Below are 18,047 nucleotides of genomic sequence, written 5' to 3' on the forward strand. Positions count from 1 at the left end.
ACATGGCAAAGCAGGTTTTTTTAAAGTCCTTAAAACTACCAGGCAGAAGTGACTATGCCAAAAGCATCCTTGAACAATATAGTTTTTATAAGGAGTCTAGAAGCATCATCAAGAAAGAGCCAGCCAAGCTTCCCAGGGCAATTCACAGTCTTGGAATCATGAATGAGATGTGTGTCATACCCACCAACTGTTCAGGTGGTGGTGAAATTTGTAGCAGATCCTCTATTGAAAACCTGAGCAGAAGGATAGGATCGTGGGAGGATTGCATTTTAAGTATCCTGATCCCAAACAATTGAAGGCTTTAAAGGTCATAGCCAACATTCTGAATTGTGCTTGGAGATGGACCAGGGACCAATTTAGATGGTACATAATTCACCAAGACAGGTTACCAATCAATGTGTAGGAGCAACCAGATCTGCAAAAGCAATCCTGGTCCTAGACACACCTTAGACATTTAGAGCAAAGCAATCCATGCACACTCCCAAACTGCGAATCTAGTTCTTAGAGTATTGTTCAACCCCATCCAAAGTGGGTATCAATTATTCCCAACCATACAGTAGTGCCGCTAAGTAATTTAGACTCTGTTTTGCTAGTCTTAAGAGCCCTCATTTTAAATGCTAGTGTGTTGTTCCTTCACCTACTTCAAAGCGTCGTAAGCCAGTCCTGTGTTTGGGGGCTCCCTTCATTCTGCCCTGGACTTTTGCTCCCCAATCCTTCCCTGATATCAATACTCCAAACAAACTTCATATTTTAAAAATTCAGGCCATTCACATATTAAAGAAAAGTACTATCTTCTCCTTGTGTTTCTACCATAAGTCAATTAGAGAAAAATGTGGCTAAAGGACATTTGTATTTTTAAAATTTATTTTAAAGCCCGAAGCTAAAAGATAAATGAAAAGGAGCTAAGATGCAGTAGCACATTACAACAGAGAGAGCATGCTGCTTGGAAATCACACATCTAGGAATGCTAAGTTTGAATAATCTTTTAAGGGGCTTGAGAAAGGTCAAAGAACAGCTGTTATGATTGTAAGTGTAACCGGCGAAAGCAAACCAAGACCATCTCCAAGACCTGATGGGGTTAGGCTGCCATAAGTATGTTTTCATGTACAAATGAAGTTTGGTTTGTCCTGTTCTTTAGGAATATTAACACTCAGGAAGCGGGCTGCACGTTTTCTGCATAATTAGATTTAAAAATATAATCTTCAGACAATAAACAGTTGAAGGCTTGATTCTTTAGCCAGAGGAAAATACCCTATTCTAACCATTCAGTTCCGACTGCTTATTCACAGATGAATGTTCTAAAGCACTTGTTTTCCAGATGGCCTGCTCTCTCTTACTTTCTGCCCTCTAAAATAATAATCAAATAAAATTACTTGAGAGATCTGTATGATCAGTTTGCTTATTGACTTTGCAACTGGCTAGTACCTACTGGCTTCCACACACTCGACATAAATCTAAAATTTAAATGAATGGATGTACTCAGCATTGGGATAGAGTGCTTTTGTTACCTTTTTTTAGTTTCGAATCCATTGCTTTAAGGCAATTTGTTATGACTTGGATTACTTTCCATTAGTTTCCATTCTTCAACAAAGAAGATTAATGAAATGATTGTTGGCAGAGCATTACAAAGAAATGCCTCACCACTTTCTATATCTTTGAGTTGAATACAAAAACCATATTTAGTTGACATTTAAGCCCAGTAATTAGTCATAATTTACATTTCCCCTTTAGAGAGCAGATATTGTAAAAAAGTATGTTTGTGTTTGTGTGTGTGTACATGCTGGAGGAGACTTGAAAGTGTTTCTTTGGATTGTGCTCTATATGTGTGGGATAGCTTAATACAAAACTAAATAGTTTTGTTCAAATTCTGCTGAAATAATAATAATAATAATAATAATAATAGAATTTATATACCGCCCTATTGTTTTGTGTAAACCACTTTGTTACGTGTGTGTGTGTGTGTAAACAAACAAACACTGGATTTAGAGCATAGTTGTCAGAAGGGGTGACCATGCCTGTGGTTCGCATCCAATTCTTGCATGAAATTAAAAATGTAGACACTTTTCCTTTAAAAGGTTCCCTGTATGGGAGCTCCTGGATAGGTCTGCCTGAAATTCAGAAGGCTTTATCCTCTAAAAGAGGGGCTTCTTTGCATACGGACTTCATCCACATGTGGAAAATAAAAATTATACCCCTTTTTGGATTTCCCTCTTACAGTCAGTGGTGGTGAAACAGCTTCAGATTTTAAAAGTTCAGATTTTGGCCTGAATAACAAATCAAAACAGATCTGAAATGTGCTATTTCCACATACTGCAGATACAGGTGAATGTTATGGTCACAGCACACTTTTAGCCTTTATGTTGTTGTTTATAGAGTTGTTGTTGTTGTTATTCCATTGTAGTTTGAATATGGAAAAGTTGCATTCTCTTCTGTTACATAGTTGTCACTTTTGGTTTTTTTGTTTTTCTAATGGAAATATTTGTTGAATATTGAATGACTAACAGGATCTATAGCAGTCTCAGGATGGAATCATAACTGAATAGAATCCATTGGGATCCTGTGGCCTTTAAATGTAGCAAAGCTATGTATGTGGGAGCCACATGGCACAGTGCAGATTCTACTAAAGTCTACTGCCCATATAGTGGTGTCACTTAAATGCTACACTAGCAAAATGTAGTTGGGTACTATGCTAAAGCTTCCATTTATTGCTTATTAAACTGAAATAGCTTTCTGTGTCACTTGCAGTAAAAATGTAACCCTTTATTTTTGCTTTTTATTTCTCAGTCTGTGGGATGATGGAATTATTGACCCGGCTGATACAAGACTGGTTTTGGGTCTCAGCCTGAGTGCTGCACTCAATGCACCCACCCAGAAGACAGAGTTTGGAGTTTTCCGAATGTGATTTGGATGGTCTGGCAGTGGCACCTCTGGATTATTAATATGATTTTAATTAACAAATCGAAACATAAAATGGACTAAAAGAATCAGTATATCAAATAAAGATTTGTTCAATACTGTAGTTGGGTTTTATTGTTATGCATATTGAAATAAGGCTTCATATGATATCGCTCTAGTAATTAGACAGGTAATTGTGGCATTTTTGTCAAAAAAAATCGGAACAATTTATTAAATAATTGAAATTGGATTCACAAGTATCTTCTCCATAACATTCAAATTTGAATCTAAGGCATATAAGTGATTCAAAAGCCAGACGGCTCATACATCTTCATTAATTTAATTCAAATAGCCAGGCATCACATACACCTTTATATATTTCAATTAACTAAAATGAGCTATAATTAACAGTGAGTAATAATGAGTAGGTAAGAAAGAACAAAGCCATATATCTTATTTTGCTGTACAGTCATATTTCTCTCGCACATGTTATTTTGTCCCCAATGTTACTCTCCTCCAATGATGTCTTGCCACTTGCCCAATGGAAATATGCTTGCACAATGGGAATTGCAATTTCTCCCCCCTCTGCCAGCCCCCATGTGCCCCTCCCAAATTATTCTGGTGGGAGGAGAGAAAGAAGAAGCCCCACCCTGTATAAATGAACACCTGCTTCCACTATGTTGGGTCTCACCTACAACATTTAATAGCAGAAAAGACTTGACTCCAACAAAGATTAGTTGCCTTTATGGGAGGAATTTGAGATAATACACTAAAACCAACGGGAGCTGCTTGATTCTTGGCATTTTTTAACCTTGTATCTTACTCCATAGCACAGTCCATAGCAAGGCAATCTGTTCCAAGATGCAGTTGTTAGTCCAAATGTGTTCAGGCATAATTTAAATGAAACTAGATTTACTACATTGTTATCTAATTGTAATTCTCCCCAAGTTACATACTCAAATAATTAATGTTTCTTTGGAAGGAAAAAGTGTGCCCTGTGGAAATATACTTGCTGCACTGAGAAAGGCAAGGAGTGATGCCCAGTGGATTGCCGGATGATGTGCCAATGACTTCTGGCTAAAGCTGGGTCAGAGCATTCAACTCCTGCTGACATTGGCAACACTTGTAAAATATGTGAAGGCATGAAGAAAGTCTTTGCGCCAATAATCAGGAAAACTGCACTGCTGTAAACGTTGCTGGGAGAGAGCATCACAGACCACAGCAAGCAGATGAAGTGATGGGCAGAGCACTATCAAGAAATGTACTCCTGGGGAAACATGGTCTCTGACACAGCAGTCAACAGGAGCCAGACTCTGCCTGTCTTGGAAGAGCTAGATGTCCTTCCCTTGACAAGCTGAAGAACACCCATCAACTTTCAGGCATAATAATAATAATAATAATAATAATAATAATAATAATAATAATTTATTATTTATACCCTGCCCATCTGGCTAGGTTTCCCCAGCCACTGGGCAGCTTCCAACCAAATATTAAAAACAATACAGCGTAGACATTAAAAACTTCCCTAAACAGGGCCTCCTTCAGTTGTCTTTTAAAAGTAAAATAGTTGTTTATTGCTTTGACATCTGCTGGGAGGGTGTTCCACAGGGCAGGCGCCACTACTGAGAAGACTTTCTGCCTGGTTCCCTGTAACCTCACTTCTCGCAGTGAGGGAACCGCCAGAAGGCCCTCGGCGCTGGACCTCAGCAGGCATGTTGTGAAACCCCAGGACAGGATGGAATCCCAACAGAAGTGCTGAAAACTCGATTCCTTCCTCATGATACACCTCTACAGCCTCCTCGTGCGGTGTTCAGAACAAGGCATTGTGATCCTCAACATACATGAACAAAGGTGACCGCCGTCACTAACAGCTACAATGAAATCTCCCTGCTGTGTACTGTGGGGCAAGTGTAGTTCTCAACAGATTCCACTCAGGTTCTGTATCTGCAGCAGTGACAAGAGGAGATATGACTACTGGGAGGAGAGCCAAGAAAAGAAATGCTATGGAGCATCTGCTGCAGCATAACCAGATGCCTTGATCTGCCCCAGTTGCATCTTGGTCTCTAGAGCCACAGCAGGTGCTGTAGCTCTCCAATCGTTTGACTTTACCCCAAATGGTGCAGTCTTCCATTGTCTCCTGAGAACAAATAGGAGGACAGGGAGGTACCAACTGCCTTGAAGGAGGCAGTGATGCTTCCTCTCATTGCTTTGACCAAGAAGTGTTAAACAACTATTTCTTAGTGGTGAATATCCTTTTTAGAGGCAAGGTGTTTGAGAGGGTGCTGGCGGTGTAGCTTCTGGCATGGTTGGAGGAGACCAATTGTCTGGATCCATTTCATTCTGGCTTCAGGAATGGATGGTCATGGCACTGAAACAGCCTTGGTTACCCTTGGTTGATGACATTTGTTATGAGAAAGATGTGGGAGTGTGGCCCTGCTTGTTCTTGACTTCTCGGCATCTTTCAGCACAATTGACCATAGTAACTTCTGGAAAGGCTTAGCAAGGTGGGGGCACAACACTTCAGTGCTTCTGACCCTACTTCCCAATATGGAAGTCATTCTAGAAAGGCAACTCTGAGTGCCATGGGAACTGTCCTGTGGTGTAGAACAGGGTTCCATCTTGTCTCCCATCTTTCTGAAGCCACTGACTGCCCTCATCAGGAAATTTGGCGGGAGTATCAGCAATATGCTCATTTATTTTATTTTATTCAGAATATTTATAGCTCACCTTTCCAACAGAATATTGCTCAAGGTGGATAACAGTAAAAAGGAAAATCATCAACCTAGAGACTAAGATATATTAAAAATATGTTGGTTCTTATGGTGAGAGGTGGTCCTTTCTACTGGGGTCCTGAACCACATAAGACTTCATAGGTCAAAACCAGCACATAGAATTGGGTCATCTTTCCTACTGTAAACACATTCTTCTGGGCTGCAGACAATGCCTCATAGAACTATTTGCCAGATTACTTGTCCTTTAGTTGCAGGGAGTAGGAAGACTACTTTCTGATCCCAGGCCTTTGCAGCAGAATTACATCCTTAGCTTGCCAAGGTTCCCACAGAGAGTGGTAATTAAATCCCTTCTTGAGCTGGGAATAATTCATCAATAATCTTGAGATGTAGATAATGAAAAAGGATGCATTTCTACAGACTTCATACCTTGCAAATGTTACCTCCTGGTTACTTATTATAAGATGTAGAAAATTATTAATTTTCACTGTGTTGTTGTCATAAACATGTAGTCTTGACTCTCAGGCTGGGGTTTTGCTTAGGGGTTTTTTTGCGGGGAGGAGGGGGTTGTTATTGATAGTTTTTTTATATCTTTATACTATGGTTTATGTGGAAATTGTTCATTTGGTTGTGCACTTTTTGATATTTTAATTGTTTATGATTACATGTACTTTTGTTAGTTATGTAATTATTTTCCTGTTGCAAGTTGCCTTGAGCATGAGTTTAGCTATGGAAAGGTGGCATACAAATAAAATTATGTCTGTTAGGTAACATTTGGTTTTATTCATTGAGAGTGCATTAAAAATATTAAGGAGCTAGGCCTGTTATGGTTGAGGAACAGAAGCAATTCCTCTGGGGGAGAGTACAAGGGATAGTATCATAGGGTCATAGAGTAGACCCATTAAAATTAATAGTCTTGTTAGTTGTGGCTAACTTAATTTCAATGCCCTACCCAAGTAGGACTTAGCTGAATACATCCCAAGTTGCATCCGCAGATGAGAGTATAAAACTCAGGGCTTTTTTTCCAGCTGGAACTCACTGGAACTCAATTCCAGCACCTCAGGTGGGAGCCATTGCCATTATTAGAGAACAAACGAGACATTCAGGCTGAGTTCTGGCACTTCTTTTTCTAGAAAAATAGCACTGGCTAAGAACATGGGCAGTTCTTGATAGAACTGGTTATTTTGTGTGAGTCATGTAAGTGAGATGTGATTTAAGTCCTTGTTTTAAAATTACTAAGCATTACACAGTTAATGAGATAAGTGAGACCTAATCTATAAAAGCAATTTATTTTGAAGTCCATAGTTGAGCAGTCATTGCAGTTTCTAAATGTTACATTCACAACCAAGCCTTAAAGCAGCTTACCTACACCACCTCAACTCTATCCTGTTTTATAAATTGTATAACCAACAATCCAAAACGATTGGAAGTGTGTGTCCTTCCAAAAGTGGAGTACAACTCTCATCAGAAGTCACGGGCCTAGCTTGGTGACAGTGGTTAAGAGTGGTGGACTCGTGACCTGGTGAACTGGGTTTGCTTCCCTGCTCCTCCACATGCAGCTGCTGGGTGACCTTGGGCCAGTCACACTTCTCTGAAGTCTCTCAGCCTCACTCAGCTCACAGAGTGTTTGTTGTGGGGGAGGAAGGGAAAGGAGATTGTTAGCTGCTTTGAGACTCCTTAAGGGGAGTGAAAGGCAGGATATCAAGTCCAAACTCTTCTTCTCTTCTATTTAGATGCTTACAAAAGACAGCTTTTTTTACAAAAGCTTTCCCTGAAGTGTAACTCAGTCATTTATGGAAAAATCAATTTTACATTTCATGAAATGTTTTTGTTGTTTTTTTGAGTTTTGTATGGATAGTTCTATTGTTACAGAATTTGTTGGACTGATTTTCCTGCTTGGCAGGGGGTTGGACTCGATGGCCCTTGTGGTCTCTTCCAGCTCTATGATTCTATGATTTTCTTGTTCTTGGAGATTGTGCTTCTGTGTTTTACTTTGTTTTTACCCTGGACATGACTTTGATGGCTTTATGCCATGAAGCTGTTTATAAATTTGTTTAATAATAATAATAATAAAATTTTTGACCATGGACTATGTAGGCTGGGGTTGGTGAGAGTTGGAGTCCAAAAATATCTGATCACAGCCTCCCTATCACTGACCTACACCAAAATCCACTTTAAATGACATATTATAAACATGCAGGATACAGACTGCTCAGTAGCACTTACAGTTTTCATTTGTAACAAGAGAAATGTTAGACTGAAAGCCTAGAGCCACCATGACCATTTTCCCTGGCATAATGACAGCTGCATAATGTAGACTGCAAAGTTATTCATCCTCCCTCCATCCTCTTGTGTAAATTCAGGTCTGGTTGAAATGTGGTCTTTGTGCTGTGGTTGCTGCCTCTTCTAGTTAGCTCCTGTGCTCTACTGGTATCATTTTGAGTCCTGCACCACATTCATTATTGGACTCATAGGGATATTTTGCCTGCCGGTGTCAGCAGCCCTGACACTAGGAAAGGAGGCAGGAGCAGAACCATGAACAACATGATGTGGAACTTTGAGCCTTAGTGCCATAACATGGGAGCCATCCATGAGAGTGACAATCTACAAAGATAACATTCAGATTACACCCAACATTAACCAGCTTTCCCAGATTCCTGAATAACTACATAAAATGAAGAGGAAGGAACTGCTTCCTATGTTCAGTCAACTGCTTTCTTACATGTTTTCTCCGGGGCAACATGTCTGGTGCCCTCATTATCAGCTTTTTGATGCCCGGCTAAGGCATTTCTTTTGCCCATATACTTCAGTATGATCAAGCCTCTTTTGCGGTGCCCAACTTTTGGTCTGGGATTATCCTTTTCATAGCACTCCTGGATGAGAAATTTTGTTCACTGTGTTCTGTTTCCTTCTTGTTATCTGGTTCCTAACTGGTTTAATTAATTTTGCGTTTTATGTTGTTTGGAGACTTCTTTTGTGTAATGACAACATAATAAAATACAGATATTATATGCCAACATTTTAGACGCTCCCAGGTACCTTCTGACCATGCACAGTGCTACTAAGTTGGATCATACTCATGTCCATGAGGAACACGTTGCATTAGAAATAGGAATTGTTTCTGTCTCCGGAAGGAGGCCCGTCACTGCGCTTTACCCTAAGTGCACCCTTCCTCCCCCCCCTTTTCTTTTTGTCTTGCGTCTTCTTCTTCCTCCCGTCCACCCTGGAGGAAATTGAGCTAATCGTCCAACTCATCCGTCATCCACCTTGCAGTCCCCGCCTCCCCCCACCCTATACACACACACATCAGCACCCGCGCCAGGACTGACGTATCGCAGAGCAAGCAGTTCTGTCAACAGGTGCCCCCAGCCAGCTGTATAAAGAGGGCTCCGCGAGGTGCAGTGTTTTCATTTCAGCACCATGGAGAGCTACCGGCTGCTGGCTTTGCTGGGAGCCGCGGTGCTGCTGCTGGTGGGCGTCAAAGGGCAGGAGGAGACGGAGCTCCAGCCGCGAGGCTTGGACATCTACTCCACGATGGAGGACACGTCTCACGAGAAGGAGCTGGTAGGTCCTACAGCAGGGAAGGATGTGCATGGGCAGGGCGGGGGCCACCCAGAAAGCGTGCTCGGATCGCGCGTAAAATCTCTCGCTTAGCTGGATCGCTCCCTTTGCTCGGCAGAGGCAGAAGTCTCGGGGAAACTTCGCCACAGTTAAGAGCAGGCAGGTGATCTAGGGACTGAGGTGGAGCTGAAGCTCGAGGAGGAAGGCTCTCAAGGAGGGTGTCCCATCTCGTGGTGCCCCCGGGCAGCGCAGCGCGTGTCCGCTAGAGGCAGGGGTCCCACCGCCCTGCGAGGTTTGCTTGCGCGATCCACTGACGGGTCGCTTTGTGTGTCCGCAGATCGAAGCGCTGCAGGAAGTTCTGGAGAAGCTGAAAAGCAAGCGGCTCCCGCATTACGAGAAGAAGTATGGCCAAGTCCCCATGGTGAGTTGGCTTCCGATCCCATCGCGCTGAGAAGGGAAAGGACAGCTTTCGAAGGAGAAAGTTGTCCGAAGAGGGACTAGAGGAAGTGGCGGGGTGGGTGTGTGGTCAAGACAGGGCTGGGACTGTCAATCTGGATTCTGGAAACTGAGCAGTTCCTCCGGACTTCAGCCTGGTTGACTGGTTCTCATCCTGACGTCCCCCACTTAATTTGAAATCGGGACTTGGGAGTCCACACCTCTCAGAACTTTTGCAGGTTGTTGCTCTTTCACGCAAATGCTGTGATTCCAAGAGTTCTGAGCTCTCCCTGCCGTATTAATCCATTAGGTATTACAAGGCTGCAGTCCCCGATTACACAGACCTGGGAGTAAATCCCATTAAATTTACTTCTGAGTAGACATGATTGAACTTGAAGCAAGTTTTGGAAGTAAATCCTGGTGAAGATCCAAGAGGCTTCCTCTTTTCAAAATGGAGTGTAAGTGGAAGGTTGCAGTCTTAGTTTCTTCACATATTTTGTTATATCCTAACATCTAAAATTGATGTGGAACTTGGAGCACATTAAAAAAAAAAATCCTTCTGAATAGCCGATAAGAAACTGGTCATTGATATCAGCTGAGGACTAGATTTCACTTTCCCCTTGCTATATTAAGGTATTAGAAGATTACTTTCTATTGCACTGGGAGACAAAATTCCTTAATGTTATCAATATTTAAATTTCCAGTTTGAGTTTTGAGTGGATTCTCATAAAAGTAGGGTTTCAGTTTTCGATCTGTACTTGAAATGTTTGGCAGCAGTATGTGTGCTTTGGTCAAAACAGTTATTTGCTTGTGATCTTTTATTACTTACCAGGAAGGAAGCACCACTGAAAACAATGGGACTTACTTATGAGTTGAAACGTATAGGATTGCTAATTCAAATATTGCATGCTTCCATTATTAAACAACAAATTCCCTAGGGGAACTATGCTTGTGAATTTTTTGATGAGATTTTAATGTGGTTTTCTAGATGCTCCAATATTGGTATCCGTATTTCCAGATGGGTGCTTACTGTGGGATCACTGCTCCTCATGCAAGCAGGTGTTGGTTTTGTTGTTGTTTTGTTATTTTTGCAGCACCTACACATCATCATTGGCCTCAAAGTACAAGCCTGGCTTCACCTCCATTTAATCTGAATTTATCTGTATGAGTAAAAAACAAAAAACAAAGACCTGTTGCCAATGACCTATCTGCAGGATGTCAGTGACCCATTTGCAAATTAAGCCCCATTCTGGAAGCCCCCCAACCTGAAGCCGAGCAAACCAATTCTCCCACTCATTCGTTCTCCCATTAGGATATTGGGATAGCAGAATATTTAAATCCTTAAAAAGTAAAGCTCGGGTATTGAAAAATTAGTAGAAATGGCACTGTGGCCATTTATGTTCTTCTGCATGGTGACTTCCTTTGTCTAACTGTTGGTTACTCTCAACAACAGTGTGATGCTGGAGAGCAGTGTGCCGTGCGGAAAGGATCCAGGATTGGAAAGCTCTGTGACTGCCCCAGAGGAACATCTTGTAACACTTTTCTCTTGAAGTGCTTGTAAAGAAATGCCCCTCCCTCGACCATTGAAGAACAGAGAAAGATCCAGTTTTGCCTTGCCTGAAGGAGCATACCTGTGACACCGAGGCGGGTGGGGTGGGGTGGAGAATAGTATCCATCACACACACACACGGGAAAAAAGGAGACAGTTATATTTAACTGTTGCCAGTGCATTACCTTTTAGGATGTCTGACATTTTTCTGTGCCGCCATTTCTTCTCCATCTTGATTTTCTTCCCTGTGTCCATCTTCAGTCTTTCCATGCATCTGTATCTCTGTGCAAAGAAGCTCAAATGATATTTTGAAATTAGTATTTTTGTATGTGGAATGTCCTCATGACAACTAGATCTAGGGAGCGTCCGTTAACCTGTCTACCTTCTTTGCAGCCAATGGCCCAAGAGACAGGACATGTGGGAGGTTGCAACACATAAACAATAAATAGGACAGTGTCTGTTAATACCTTTTTCATTAAAGCACACAAAGGAAAATGTGTAAATGAACAGTAAGTAAACAAAGGCATCATTCCAAAGCACCCTGTGGGCCAGTCCTTTTGTCTCTGTTTGGTAATGCCTTCACCCTGTGCCTGCACCTTTTTTGGTGGGCAGCCAAATTCTTGAATAAAATAAAATAAAAAGCAATGGAAGCTAATTGTATACTGCATGCTAGGATTCTAGGTGCAATTAGAAACTAGGAATGGTTTTTCTTGACCAAGTGTGCAATGGATCAGCCTGTGTGTTGCCATTTCAAAGGGCAAGTGTATGTAATAGTAACTGCATTGCAAACATGTCACTATGTTGACTTCATGTTAAACAGCTTCAGCGAGTGAATCTGTACTGATCAGCCACCCATGTTATTTCATGTTTGCTTCTTGGTTACTAAATTCACATGGTATGAAAACAGTCCTACATTGAAAACCATGTACGGTTGATCTGCAGCAGGCTTCAAAATCTGAAATAATTGGAAGAAATGCTTAATATGTAGCCAAATTAGGTTTTGAAGGAGCCACAAGGGAAAAGAAAGGAATATTGCTCAAATCTTCCTCTGTATAAACTTCAGTTGTTGGGTCTTCCTTTCTCAACAGTGAAAAAGCATACAGGTTCAAAGAGAACAAGGGTCTTCTTCAAATTGACCAAAATGTCTAAGCTTTTACCAACAGTTTTACTTGTAAGAAAGCATTGTTAATGGATGTATCCACTTGGGATTGTTTTGGAGACCCAGCGCATGAATTTGGTGCAGTTACAAACAGCATGACCATTGTGCACATCTCTGACCATTGTGCTGACCAAGTCTTGGCAAGAGATTGAAAATAATAGGTCAAGGCATCATAAACTCCAAGCAGCTCACATTAAAGATGTAGGAGTTACTGAATCAAGGTGGGTACTGTACAAATTTCTATTAAATATGGAAAACCTTCCATTTTTAGGCACCATTTCTCACATATCTTATGTTGTGTGGAATGGATGGTAGCTGCTGCAGAATAGATCAGGGTCCAGAACTGTGAGACTGAGTGTTCAGTGGAAGAGTTCTAATGTTTAGAAGCACAGAAAACAGAATACTTCTGTACTTCTGTAACAATGTACAGCTCACATATTTAGATGTTTTCCAGTAATGTCCCATTGTGTTCAAATCCTTTATTTGATTGTTAATAAAAATCATTGTTACAAAGTCCTTCTTCAGTGTAGTCCTTCTTCTTTTAGTATCTTCAGACATTTGGGGATTTTTTTTTTATACTCGGGCATTTTGGGTTAGGTGGTTGCAAGTTCTTTTTCACCCGCACAAACGTATGCATACATGACTGTGTGAATAGCAAAGCTGAAGCCTTGGTAATAAAGTCATCAGAATTTGGTAAGGTAAATGGGAAATTTGAAGGACTGCTGCCTTTGTTTGGATGGACATTGTCAGCAAGATTAACCTGATGCTCTACCGGGATGCTCCTACCACCAGCTACAGTTGTTAAATGGTTAATATTTTGGAAAATAGGGGATGGCCCAAATGCCCTGGTATCTAAGAGGTGTCTTGGGGTGGAGGGCCATATTATCAGGAGCACCAATGGAGCAATGTGGGACCCAGGGGTTTCGCCCAAAGTCACTGGTGATATTGTGGTACAAGTCTCATAAACACTTCCATGCTCTCTTGCTTCCTGTGAAACATTGCAAGGATTCAAGGATGGCCACCTCTCAAATGTCTTGGACTGCCTCTGGGAAAATGGTGGAACAATAATGGCTTTATCATAATGCCCAGGGTATTTCAGTGTTAACGTGTGCTCAATAAATAACAAATTTAAAAGTACCATGCGTTGGATTCAGACTATGTTAGTCACAGTTTGCACTGACCTCAACGGCAAGAATGACTTGCAGTGCAATCCTAATCATGACTTTTGTGGAAGCAAATTACATAGTTTATGTATATTATTTCTTTTGTACATCCTTAATCTTCCAACATTCAGCTTTATTGAATGGCCCCAAGGTTGGAAGCAAAGGAACGGGGAGAGGAACCAGCTGGGGAACCACCAAAGGAAGAAGACTGAGAGCCCAGAGAGTGGTGGTGGGACAATGATGAGCAGTTGGGGGGGGGAGAAGACTGGGGAAAGGATGTGTCAGAAGCTGAAGAGGAAACTGGGCTTAGTGAGCTGGGAGGGTCTGGGCAGAGAGTCCAGTATCAGAGGAAGAAACTGAAGCAGGCGAGTCGGAGGAGGGAGGTGAAGAGGCAGTGATGAGTCAGGCTGGTGAATAGTCACAGGTGCCGCCTTCCTGTTGCAACAAGTTCCCTTCCCTTCCATCTCCCTGAACCAGAAGAGGGCTGAAATTGGACCAGCAACAAGCTTCACACAGGTGCAGTCTCTGATTGCTTGGAAAAAGCTCTGGAGAGGATAGGACTTAGATGGCAGTGGGAAGGTGGGGACTTTCAGTCTCGGCAGTGGGGTAAGACCTGCTGGGGATCAGCTGCTGTGCTTATTAGGCCTGACACTCAGCCAAGTCTATGAAGATCGTGTTTTTGCTAATACAGAGTTAACTCCAACTGCCAGCTCACTCTTTGACGCAAGGTCTAATATTATGAGAGAGGAAGCATCTCCTGGACCACTTTCCCCACACCTGGAAATAATTCCTATTGAATTCAATAGGAATGCATCTGAGTAGACATGGTTAGGAGTGCGCTGACAGTTTAGATCCAACCTAATAAACTCTACTGTGTGGGTACACATTTAGAATAAATGATAGCGCAAGGGGCGGGCTGTGGAAATGGAGGAGCTGAAAATAATAAAGCCACTATTTTATTGAACTAAAGAAACACAGTTAAAAATAAAACCAGTTTGGAAAATAGGGATGCTATGTGCCTATATAAAGGGTGTCTGGATGTGAGCCTTCTCACCCTCCACTACTTCCTTGGCAGTGACTGTGTGCATATTTTGCTCCCTCCTCTGCAGTTTCTGGGTATCTTTTCCAGTAATAAGGCTGTGCTGTCACCCAGCACAATGACACAGACCGTGGTGATTTGAGCACCATTGGATGATTTAAGCCTTTAATAGTTCATTCAATCTAGTGTTTGCAGGTGCCTTGCGTCAGTAATCTAATGGGTAACAACATTCCCCAGAATAATCAGCAAGTGTGACAATAGGGTCTTGGGGGGTGTGCGTATGTAGTTTAAAATGGTTAACATTCATTGGGATAACAATTCCATTAAGACACTGTGGTTTGCGTAGGTTTGGCTATCATTGTCAAGTATACCTGTGAGTGCTCAACTCTCAGTGCAGATTTAGATGTGCATGTATCAAATCAAAGTCAATTGTACTTTGCCTATGTGATTCCACGCACACCATGCATATAAAAATAAGCTATGTTTCAGCACCGAAGAAGAAGAAGAAGAAACAGAAGCAGAAGAAGAAGCTATGCACTTGCACCATATTAATCCTTGTAAGCTATTTGATAAATAAAATAAAATCTGATCTGTGCTACACTATGAAGTAGGCAATTTATTAACAAGTATTTCACAAGACGATTACAATAAAATGATTTTTCATTTTTACCTCCCAAATAATTTGGTATCATCAGCAAACTGAGCCACCTCACTGCTCACTGCTAACCCCTAACTCAAGCACTCGTCTCAATAGATTATTGAGGGTCCCCACTTCTCACATCTGTTCACTGACAAAACTGTCTAACTATTCATAGTTTTGGCTTCCTGTTTTCTAACTCAGGTCAACTATCAATTTACTCTATGACTTAACCTATGGGAAGTTCAAAAAGATGTACATGGTATCACCAGATAGTCGCTTCTGCTCAGACCCTGGACCTCAGACACTTTCACACTTATCAGGGTTCTAGCCACTTTGGGGGTGGGGTGCCTATTTAGTCAGAAGTGAATCCTATCCAGTACAATGGGATTTACTCCCATATTGTGTACAGGATTGCATACTAAACCAGTTGACTTCGGAGGTGGGGGGGAGAGAAATAAGAATTTGTTTTTCTCTTATTAAATAGGATTCTAAGCCCAGAGGAAGTGGAATTTAAAAATACCTACATGTTGTTTTTATTGTGTTCTCAGTTCCACACTTGACAACATTAGACTGTCACTTTTTGCCAGATAGACACACTTCTTTCTATTTCTGGACAGTATTCACTCCTCCGCCGGTGAGATTAAAAATAGTTGATACTTTCTTTTCAGCGCATTTGACAAATGGTAGTCGACAGCAGTTGTTGAGATGTTCAAAAAGGCCTAGAGAGGGCAGGGGAGAAGTGCCACTGCTCAGCATTTACAGTGGTACCTTGGGTTAAGTATTTAATTCGTTCCGGAGGTCCGTTCTTAACCTGAAACTGTTCTTAACCTGAAGCACCACTTTAGCTAATGGGGCCTCCCGCTGCTGCCGTGCTGCCGGAGCACGATTTCTGTTCTCATCCTGAAGCAAAGTTCTTAACCCGAGGTACTATTTCTGGGTTAGTGGAGTCTGTAACCTGAAGCGTATGTAACCTGAAGCATATGTAACCTGAGGTACCACTGTATATCTCAGATAGAAGCACCTACACCTTTGATCACTTCTACTCACTGAGGGGCTGTGATAAACGGTTCCCCTGAGCATAAGTCAGTTTGCTTTTAAAAAGAAGGGGTGTGGTGGTGGCAGTTTAAGAACCTTGGGTTACAGACGCTTCAGGTTACAGACTCCGCTAACCCAGAAATAGTATCTTGGGTTAAGAACTTTGCTTCAGGATGAGAACAGAAATCATGCGGCAGCAGCGGGAGGCCCCATTAGCTAAATAGGTGCTTCAGGTTAAGAACAGTTTCAGGTTAAGAATGGCCCTCCAGAATGAATTAAGTTCTTAACCCGAGGTACCACTGTATATAAAAAGGAAAACATCCACACTGAATCCTCTTTTTGTTATGTAATCCTGAGAACTGCCCAGACTTCACAATTGTAAGAAGAGTCTACTGGATCATGCCAATGGCTTTTCTAGACCAGCATCCTGTTCTCATAGTGGTCAGCCAGTTGCCTGTGGGAAATGTACACACTGCTGCATCACAACTGCATATCACCTATCTCTATGACTTGGAGACTTGTCTTATTTGATATGCACTAGCACCATGTGTGTTCCCTGCTTTGGATAACTGAATAGGCTATCTGAAGAAAGGCGAATGTTTATTAGAGTAGTAGTAAGCAGATCAATTTAACACAGAACATCAAGTGTGCACTCACCTGCTCACCTTCCAGTGTGATATGTATGCCAATGTTTGCCAGCAATGCTCTTCTGTATTTTGTGTAGGACACCCAGGCCAGTCTCAACACACAAAAATAAACAGACACAAATCTGAGAGCAGAAATGGCAATATCCAAAATCCAGTGAAGACACATTTTGACCTCCTAGTGTATTTCATAATGGACTTTAATGTGGCCTTCCTCCACTTTAAAGGGAGACTTACATCTGAAACTGCTGAAGTACAATTTATCAGGAGGTTCTCCATTCTGTCTCTGCTCTCATCTGGTTTCCAGTGGTTTCGTCCTCAGCAGTCTGGGGTCTGGTGTTGTGACCATCAGGTGGTCTGCAAAGAGCCCTGATTTATAGTTTCTGCCTTTTATTTCCATTCCCTGCTCGGATTCAGATTGCTAGGGGTTCCAGAGCCAGGATGAAGAGGAAGGGAGACAGTGGGCATCCTTGTTTTGTGCCTCTTTGGATTGCTATGGTATTAGAGTCCATACTGTTAGTGCTGCATTTTGCTGAGGCTTAGACACTTTGCCTCTTTGCCTCTGATACCACGGAAGACTTTTGTCTCTCTGCTGCTACCCAAAAGTGTGAGTCTGACTCCCTCTCCTGGCAATAAGAGAGATTAGCATTCACCTTAATGGGGCATGTGCAGCATTTTCTCATGCAAAGGCCAGCTGGAATGGGTGGAGGTCCTGCAGCGGCTATGACCAGTGGATGACGCTCTGCTGCAGGCACACTTTTTAATTTTCATATTGCAAAATAGTTCTTCCATATCTAATGCTTTCAAAATAAGACATTTCGGTGCGAAGGATGATATTCACAATTTACTGAGGAAGGAAATTCTCTTTGTAATGAACTGTGCCCTCTTCAGGTACAAATAGCAATAATGCAAAATAGGGAGGGGCTGATGTGACTATTTGAGCTTTCAATATATGTTTTTATTGACCTCAGATAAACTACAATCAATCTTGAGGACAGCCAACCACTGTTTATAATTGCCTGTATTGATTAAGGACATAATCCTTTGCATCACTCAGCTTGTTAATTCAAATTAAGTAAGGCTTGAGAGCGAGAGAGGTAATGGAAGGTAGATACAGAGGAACAAGAGGCAATAACTGCTCTAGGTTTGGGTTTTCCGGTGGACAACTCCATACAATACTTTTAGGAAATGGTGCTCC

The 18,047-nt window shown here is 41.8% G+C and overlaps 2 protein-coding genes across 2 annotated transcripts in view; both read left to right on the plus strand.

The window, feature by feature from the left end:
• The window catches only part of MCCC2 (methylcrotonyl-CoA carboxylase subunit 2), a 30,828-nt gene extending 27,809 nt beyond the window's left edge, over nucleotides 1–3,019 (plus strand). Inside the window, exon 17 of the mRNA XM_083465344.1 lies at nucleotides 2,785–3,019. Within this exon, the coding sequence (XP_083321470.1) occupies nucleotides 2,785–2,902 (118 nt within the window). The 3' untranslated portion in view covers nucleotides 2,903–3,019. The remainder of the gene's footprint in view (nucleotides 1–2,784) is intronic.
• A 5,628-nt stretch (nucleotides 3,020–8,647) lies between these two features.
• Nucleotides 8,648–12,844, plus strand: CARTPT (CART prepropeptide). Its single transcript, XM_083466372.1, has 3 exons — nucleotides 8,648–9,188; nucleotides 9,523–9,606; nucleotides 11,074–12,844. The coding sequence occupies exons 1-3, from the start codon at nucleotides 9,045–9,047 to the stop codon at nucleotides 11,179–11,181; spliced, it is 336 nt and encodes a 111-aa protein (XP_083322498.1). The 5' UTR covers nucleotides 8,648–9,044; the 3' UTR covers nucleotides 11,182–12,844.
• The last annotated feature ends 5,203 nt before the right edge of the window (nucleotides 12,845–18,047 follow it).

Source organism: Podarcis liolepis (genome assembly GCF_965112155.1).
Source record: "Podarcis liolepis genome assembly, chromosome: 11".
NCBI lineage: Eukaryota > Metazoa > Chordata > Lepidosauria > Squamata > Lacertidae > Podarcis > Podarcis liolepis.

Excerpts from the sequence above, each read along its gene's own strand:
- CARTPT (XM_083466372.1), top strand. The coding sequence starts at position 9,045 with ATGGAGAGCTACCGGCTGCTGGCTTTGCTGGGAGCCGCGGTGCTGCTG. Across the intron at positions 9,189-9,522 it reads CGTCTCACGAGAAGGAGCTG|ATCGAAGCGCTGCAGGAAGT; the intron begins GTAGGTCCTACA and ends GTGTGTCCGCAG. Across the intron at positions 9,607-11,073 it reads AGTATGGCCAAGTCCCCATG|TGTGATGCTGGAGAGCAGTG; the intron begins GTGAGTTGGCTT and ends TCTCAACAACAG.